Here is an 8,716-nt window from a genome sequence, read left to right on the forward strand (position 1 = left end):
TGTGCGCCCTGTTCCCCCCACCCCCGCTCGTGCACCATGTGCCCTGTTCCCCCCACCCCCGCTCATGCCCCGTGTCTCCCTCGTGTACCCCCTCATCCCCCGCTCATGCCCCGTGTGTCTCCTGTTGCCCCCACCCCCCGCTCATGCCCCGTGTCTCCCTCGTGTTCCCCCCACGCCCCGCTCATGCCCTGTGTCTCCATCGTGTACCCCTTCACCCCCCACTCATGCCCAGTGTGTCTCCTGTAGCCCCCACCCCCCGCTCATGCCCCGTGTCTCCCTCGTGTTCCCCCCAGCCCCCGCTCATGCCCTGTGTCTCCCTCGTGTTCCCCCCGACCCCCCACTCATGCCCCTTGTCTCTCTCCTTTCCCCCCAGCCCCGCTCATGCCCCGTGTGTGCCCTATTCCCCCACCCCCTGCTCATGCCCTGTCCCCCCACCCCCGCTCATGCCCCGTGTCTGCCCTATTCCCCCACCCCCTGCTCATGCCCCGTGTGTGTCCTGTTCTCCCCACCCCCCGTTCATGCCCCGTGTGTGCCCTGTTCCCCCACCCCCCGCTCATGCCCCGTGTGTGCCCTGTTTCCCCCACCCCCGGTTCATGCCCTGTGTCTCCCCTGATCCCCCCCACTCCCCCCGCTCATGCCCCGTGTCTCTCTCCTTTCCCCCCACCCCCCGCTCATGCCCCGTGTGTGCGCCCTGTTCCCCCACCCCCGCTCATGCCCCATGTGCGCCCTGTTCCCCCCACCCCCGCTCATGCACCATGTGCCCTGTTCCCCCCACCCCCGCTCATGCCCGTGTCTCCCTCGTGTACCCCCTCACCCCCCGCTCATGCCCCGTGTCTCTCCTGTTGCCCCCACCCCCCGCTCATGCCCCGTGTCTCCCTCGTGTTCCCCCCACCCCCCGCTCATGACCTGTGTCTCCATCGTGTACCCCTTCACCCCCCGCTCATGCCCCGTGTGTCTCCTGTTGCCCCCACCCCCCGCTCATGCCCCGTGTCTCCCTCGTGTTCCCCCCAGCCCCCGCTCATGCCCTGTGTCTCCCTCGTGTTCCCCCCGACCCCCTCACTCATGCCCCTTGTCTCTCTCCTTTCCCCCCCAGCCCCGCTCATGCCCCGTGTGTGCCCTATTCCCCCACCCCCTGCTTATGCCCTGTCCCCCCACCCCCGCTTATGCCCCGTGTGTGCCCTATTCCCCCACCCCCTGCTCATGCCCCGTGTGTGTCCTGTTCTCCCCACCCCCCGTTCATGCCCCGTGTGTGCCCTGTTCCCCCCACCCTCCGCTCATGCCCCGTGTGTGCCCCGTTTCCCCCACCCCCGTGTCTCCCCTGTTCCCCCCCCACCCCCCGCTCATGCCCCGTGTCTCCCTCGTGTTTCTCCCCACCCCCCGCTCATGCCCTGTGTTCCTCCCCACCCCCCGCTCATAGCCCATGTCTCCCTCGTGTTCCTCCCCACCCCCCCGCTCATGCCCCGTGTCTCCCCTGTTCCTCCCCACCCGCTGCTCATGCCCTGTGTCTCTCTCGTGTTTCCCCCACCCCCGCTCAATGCCCCGTGTTTCCTTCCTTCCTTCCCCCCCACCCCCTGCTCATGCCCAGTTTGTGCCTTGTTCCCTCTCACCCCCCCGCTCATGCCCATGTGTCTCCCCTGTTCCCCCCCACCCCCTGCTCATGCCCTGTTGTGTTTATACACCCCACCTTCTCTTTCCATGGTGGCCATCTTGGTAAAAGATTTTCCTTCCTACACCGGGATGCCTGCGGCGTCCCGGTGTAGGAAGGAAAATCTTTTTTTTTCCACCCGGGGTTCCCACTTTGAGGACCTAAGATGCTAGTGGTCTTCATCTATTGAAAAGGATGTTATGGTGATGTTGCACTAATAAAAACCTATAAAATTCAGTCAAAAAAAGTGTTACAGGGACGTTATGGTTAAGTTGCACTAATAAAAACCTATGAAATTCAATGAAAAAACGTTGTTAAAGGGACGTTATGGTTAAGTTGCGCTACTAAAAACCTATGAAATTCTGTGAAAAAACTTTGTTAAAGGGACGTTATGGTTAAGTTGCGCTACTAAAAACCTAAGAAATTCAGTGAAAAAACTTTGTCAAAGGGATGTTATTGTTCCAAGTAAAACCGAAAAACCCTTGAAATTTGCCAGTTATGGTAAGCTAAGCAACCACAACTCGCGCCACCACCGTGCACTGCTAAGACTAACACCCAGGACATCAAAGATGACATCACAAATGTGTATGTACTTTTCATGAAATATGTTTACAAGGGATTCTTATTATAATGTTGCGAAACAAGTGTCAAGGATCATTGCAATAAATATCATACCCTAATTAGTGCATTGATCCCCTGAGTTCCATTGAGGCAGAGCATCTTGTAGAAAGGGCCTATCATGGCCTTCTGCTTTACTGTTGCTAAACTAGAGCATTCTGTACCTTCACCTCCCTGGGTCCCGGCATGGCTTTTATGCTTCAGGTTCAAAGCTACTCTAGGGAAAGATTGGGGAATTTCCTTTGCGGTGGGGAACCCCGACTCTCTAAGCCTCTTCCTTTACGTATTGTACTATAGCCAATCCTTTCCATTTTCAGACGGCTCAGAAAATTTGCCTCGTTCCTGAGTAATGTCACAGGGATAGCTCAGGGGCAACATGCTCGCCTTGGAAGCCAGACGGAAGGTTTAGAATGAATCTTAACCTCTGGCATTACTCTGGACAACCCTCCAGATCACTGTTCTTCGCCTGCCAAGCCATTACAAAAAGGGAAAGGCCATATGCAAATTGGGCCTGGTCCCACCTGGAAGGTTGCCCAGAGCGGTTACCAGAGGTTTAGGATTAATTCAAAGCCTTCCAGCCATCACTCCGAGTGGGACGGTAGACTCAGATGTGCGTCCTGAACCTTCTGGACATAGAGACCCAATCTACTCTTCACTGAAGAGGCCCAACAAGGCCGAAACATGTCTGGGGATGCTTATGGTCTTGTGCAGAAGGGATGTGACCTGGCAGTTCGACTGGACTGCCCCTTTGCGGTTGGGACCAGGCCTGATTTGCATATGGTCTTTCCCCTTCTGTAATGGCGTGGCAGGTGAAGAACGGTGGCCTGGAGGGTTGCCCAGAGAGGGGATTAAGATTCATTCTAACCCTTCCAGCCGTCACTTCTTTTGCTCCGTGTCACTCGGGACACTCTATTCCAGTCTAGACATTTGCTTTTGCTTCAGTTATACACAGTGCGTCTTATTGAAATGAACTGAAGAGTACAACTCCCAGAAGGCACCACGGTGAAGAGATGCAATGCCAGGGCTGGGCTGTGGTGTGTTCCAATGTACCAAGTGTCTGGTAACCTCACTACTTACCACCCTGACACACCTTTTGGGGAGTTGCCCAGGGTCTGTGGGCACACTCTCTTGCTGAAGTAGCCCCCCAGTGAACTAAAGGCAGGCAGCTAAGGATCTAATGGCGCGGTTTCCCTCACCCAGAGATCTTGCCTGCACCAACCTCCCCCGCGCGCATGCGCGAGAAAGCACTCTCGCGCTGCCCTTGAGTCCCTCTGCTGCCACACCGCAGGGAGCTCACGTCCCGTCCCAGTACATTGTGTTTCGCTTAGTACGTCAAAGAGCGTGGCACTGACGGGCGAGTGCCCAGCCACTGATCTGCCAGAACTCTGCCCAGAGCGCCCTCTGTGCCTATCTGCATTGCGGACGGGGGCAGGGGAAGCTCGTGCCCTTTCATTCATTCTGGGAACGCAGTGCTGAACGGATGGGCGGGTGCAGGCAGGCCGGGACTCACTAGCAAAAAAGTCAAATGACCACCCGCCGCAGCCCACCCCCACCCCCTACCGGCTGCCCCCGTATTATTGCTTACCACTGGAAGTCAGCACCAACCGCAAAGTTCGCTCTTGTGTTGACACATTTTGTCGACATCCGATGATGAAAGGCGGAGCTAAACCTACACAATATAGAACTGGCGACTTATGTGGACACGGAGATACCTGCAGACAGCACCTTGACTCGCGGAGCTATCATGCCTGCAATGCATCAATTGGCGTGCGGTAAAATAACCCAAAAACCGTCCTCCAGAAAAGAAAAGAAAAGCAGCAAAAAGTGCTTTATTTTGAAGGGTGCCGTGCTTACAGGCGAATACATGAAGTTACTTCTGAGCTATTGCGGGTCCGCCTACATTTGCAAGAGACATTCTGGAGTTCGTGTCAAGAGACACCAAAAATGCCATCCACAAAAGCAATATGTTGCAGGGGGAGGCGGAGGTCACGGGGCAAAGATTTTGCAGGTGAACTAAAGAGCACCCCGCAAGAAGAGAAGGCTGCCGTGTACGCTCCCCTGCTAATAATCACCTCTGTCCTATAACGCTTGAAACCAATATCGCTAGTTTGCGGAGCTTTAAATAAAATGCAGTACTACTCGATCTAATGGTACCCATTTTATTAAGCATGAAACGCCCTTAGAAGCCAATAGGAATGAGGCAGCAGCATCAGTAGCTGACGCTGTCCCAACCCTCCCAGCCTTTCCAATGCATCGGCTTGTCACGCAATCTCCAGGTTTCTAGAAAGGCCAGTGAGCGCAAATAAGTCCGAACGAATGTGTTAGGATTCTAACCTGCGATGTAGATTTCCACCTCAGGTCGGCGCGTTAACCAACTGAGCTAGCACAACACATATCATGAACAGGAATGAGTGGTGCAAAATCACACACACTACTGAAATTCCCCTTATTAGAGGGTTCTATCTTCCAACTGTGGGAATTTTATTAACTTCTTATGCTACACGTGCATTGACCCTGTGAAGTAGCTCAAATCATTAGCACACTGTCCCTTGCTGGGATATAGTCAGTGAATTTCATGATAGACCCAGCAGGTGCATTAACTCATAACATCATCATACTGCATTTACCTGTGATACTAATTTTCCACACCAGCCGCTGCATCAAGTTGATTAATCCACTGAGTTAACTTACTGGGATTGCACAACATCTCCGCTGCAGGCACATGACCCACTGAGCTCTCTCTCTCTCTCTCTCTTTTTCTCTCTCCCTCTCTCTCTCTCTCTCTCTCTCTCTCTCTCTCTCTCTCTCACACACACACACACACCCACACACTCACCATCTCTCCCTCTCTCTTTCTCTCTCTCCTTCCCTCTGCAGCAGTATATTGACCCACTGAGCTGCCTCATCTGCTCGCGGACGGCGTACAGCCAGGCCTTGTCTGCTACTCACTCAGCATAGCCTGCGTTCCAGAGCAGGCGCCGGCCTTCCGGAGGCGTGATCACGGGTCGATGGATGTGGTCGGCGGCCAGCTGCAGCTCCTCAGGTGTCAGCTCCAAGAAAGAGGGTCTCTCGAAGGGGAACTTCACGGCGAGTCTCTCGGGCAGGTGCCGCGAGGGGACCACAGACCCATTAGCGACTGGAGTGGAGTGCTGGCTGCTACTGGCGCCGGAGCCTCCCATGATGTTAGCCAGTGCTGCCTTGACTTTGCTGATCATCCTCTCCGCAGTGGGCGAGGGCTCCAGTGTGCATTCTCATCCAGCGAAACTACTGTGGTCACGCAGGAAATTCTGCAAGCCCACGGCTCTCGCCCGCGGTCGAGTGCCGCGAAACACTGCGGTGCAATGCTGCGCCCTGCTGGACAGAACTCGGCACTGCACCCCCTGAGACTTTAAACCGGCTCTTCCAGTTGCTTTGATCTCTACTTTTCATGGCGCTTCCTTGAAGCCTATTTGCATGTTTGGCCGCATGTTCACCCTGACACAATCCAAGCAATATCCCTGAAATTGTTTCCCTCTGTGCAATTTTTTTTTATTTTGTACTATGAAGTAGCGGGTGCCCTTTTTTCCTATTTTCTTATTTTATATTTATTTTATTATTTGAAAAATCCAATTCATTTAACAATCACACATTCACAAAATGCACCGCTTAATATACGAGAAAAAAACACGAGTAATTACAATCTTAAGTAAACTCTTAACAAAAAGAGGACACCATAGAACGTTGGTTAGATGATTTTCATGTATATATATATATATATATATATATATATATATATATATATATATATATATATATATATATATATATATATATATATAACCAAAGTACCTTATACCTCATCATTACCAAAACATCACCGTTGAACCAACAGAAACCTTCTCCAAGGCGGTCTGCAAACACATTTCCCAAATCCATTATTCCACCAGGCAACAGGCCTGCAATGAAACTACTGCTATAAAACACAGGAAGCGCAGCCCTGACAAAGCCTCGAAGAACTGTATTTATAGCGTACAAGGACCGCTTTCTTTCTTTTTTTTCAATTTGTTTTTATTAGCAGAGTAACACAACAATGAACATATACAACCGTTATTTCCTTACACATTAAGCATTTCACTGCCGATTTTTTCCGCAACATTTTCTCCCCCGCACCACTCTACCCCTACCAAACCTCCCCTCTGCCCCCTTTCCCCATGGGGCCTTGGGGCAAACGATCAAAGTGTCTCTTTGAAGTCCTCTCTTTGAGCTCCACCGTTCCCAGTATCCCTCCTGCAGTGGGAGTCTTTACCTCCATATACATTTTTTCCCCCCGCATTCCATTCCCGGGTCTGATCCAGGGTCCACTAACACCCCTCACACTTTTTTAAGGTCTCCTGCTTATTTCACCACTCTTTTCGGTTCTCGTTGCCATCTGCACCGGCTCTCATGGTTTGTCCGATCCCTTGAGGATTTCCGCTTTCTATGATTGCACTGTGTTGTCATTAGGTTGCGACCTCTTTGGGTCCTACCTCTCGCGGAAGGCTGACCATTCCTGTTCCCTCGATGGGGGTCGAACCATGTCTCTGCCCAGTTAGCTGATCCATTGCGTACATGTCCCTTGCCTTTCAAGGCCCATTGCTGCTCCCCGGGGAGATGCTCTCTCGTCCACCCTCCTGCCAGGCATGCCCTAGCTGGATGCAATAGGTAGTGGGGCATGTGAGGTCATTTCACCCATCCCCCTCCACCACTTCCATCCCAAATAGCACCAGCAGGGGTTCTAGACGTCTTATCCATCTCAGTACCTCTTTCCAATACTTTTGTACCCTCTCACATGCCCACCACATATGCCAATAGTCTGCTTTTTGTCCACATTTTCTCCAGCAGTGGGGATCCACCCCAGGGTACATCTTGGAGAGCCTCACTGGGTCCCGCTGCCATCTATATAACAGTTTGATTCTGTGCAACTTATGTTGACACGCAATAGATGTTCGGTGTGCATTCTCACACAGTGTTCTCCATTGACTTACATCCAGCTGTATAGCGCCACGTCCCTCTGCCATTTCTTTTTCTGTGCTTCTATCTCCCTTCCCAGTGCCTCTAATAGGGCCTTGATATTCATCCCTTTGTTCCCAACATCGTGCTCAGTATCCTTTCCGTGTCCGTCAGTTCCCTCCGCAGCTCCTCCTTCCATTTGCCCAGCATCAACACTCCTTTAACCTACAGGTATTTGGACACGGAGATTCTACATATGACCAAGTTCTGCCACCTCTATGAATTCCCTTTTCTTAAGTACCTGCGCCACTCTTTCCAGTCCCGCTTCGAAGCAATCTTGGAATCTGGCGTAGTCCGGGATGTGGTCGCGTATCGGGGGGGGGGCCCATATGTGACTCAGTGCGGACAGCCAAGTTGAAACTCCTTTCATTTCCTTCTTAACGCTCCACAGTGCCCAGAGCGGCCCCAGAATTCTATGTGCCTTTACATTTTTTCGGAATCGCTTTCTGGGGCGCCCAGAGCCATTCTCCCAATGCAACTGGCCTCATTTGGTAGTTTTCAATACCTACCCACTGTTTCTGCTGGTCTACCCACAAATGAGGGACCAAGGCTCTAAATTGGGCAGCTCTATAATAGATGCGCATGTCGGGAAGGCCAACTCCAGCCTTTTCTTTGGGCTGTATCACCACCCTGTACGAAACCCCCTGTTTCGTCCCCTGCCATTAAGATTTCCCAATCCTCCATTTATTTTAACTCCATAAAATGAAGGTCTGGCAGCTCTATTATAGATATATCACGCGGCGGGGCAATGCCATTTTAACAGCATTTAATCTGCCCAACCATGAAATGGTGATCCTCGACTACGTTTCCAGTTGCCCGAAGAGCCTGTGCAGCAGCGGGGGGACATTCACTTCGTATAGCCCACCTAGATCCTTGGGTATATGCACCCCTAAGTATTTAATGCTTTCCTTTTCCACTGGCATCCCCAGGCCGTCCCATTCCCCTCTTCTCTCTCTAGTTTTGAGGAGGTCCGACTTGCTCACATTTACTTTAAATCCCGACACTCGCCCATAGTCCCTCAGTAGCTGGAGCACCTTTTGCACCGATGCTGTTACATTCGAAACATACATTAGTATATCGTTGGCATGCAGGCTTATTTTATGACTCTCCTCTCCCATCTTAATGCCGCCTAACTGGTCTTCATCCCCTATTTTCTCACCTAGGGGCTCCACTGTTAGCGCAAAAAGGAAGGGTGACATTGGTCATCCCTGTCTTGTGCCCCTACTAAGTTAGAACTCTCTGGATTTTTTCCCGTTCACAACTATCCTCGCAGTGGGGCCTGCATAGATTGCACCAATGGCCCGACACATTCTCTCCCTGACCCCTATCTTCCATAGTATCGCAAATTGAAAGGGCCACTCGACGCGGCCGAAGGCCTTTTCTGCATCTGGACTCAACAGTGCATAGTCCGCGGGGTCTTCGGAG

At 52.2% G+C, this 8,716-nt stretch overlaps 1 protein-coding gene across 6 annotated transcripts in view; it reads right to left on the bottom strand.

Moving 5' to 3' along the window:
* The window catches only part of PPM1J (protein phosphatase, Mg2+/Mn2+ dependent 1J), a 237,970-nt gene extending 232,423 nt beyond the window's left edge, over positions 1–5,547 (bottom strand). For 2 of the 6 annotated variants that reach the window (XM_069633336.1, XM_069633335.1), the window contains exon 1: positions 5,213–5,544. In XM_069633336.1, the coding sequence (XP_069489437.1) occupies positions 5,213–5,478 (266 nt within the window). In that variant the 5' untranslated portion in view covers positions 5,479–5,544. Of the gene's footprint in view, positions 1–5,212 lie in introns of all 6 variants that reach the window. The other 4 variants (XM_069633332.1, XM_069633333.1, XM_069633331.1 and 1 more) reach the window with 3 other exon arrangements.
* Between the last annotated feature and the right edge of the window lie 3,169 nt (positions 5,548–8,716).

Source organism: Ambystoma mexicanum, chromosome 13 (genome assembly GCF_040938575.1).
Source record: "Ambystoma mexicanum isolate Mex_15411 chromosome 13, UKY_AmexF1_1, whole genome shotgun sequence".
In the NCBI taxonomy this organism is placed as follows: domain Eukaryota; kingdom Metazoa; phylum Chordata; class Amphibia; order Caudata; family Ambystomatidae; genus Ambystoma; species Ambystoma mexicanum.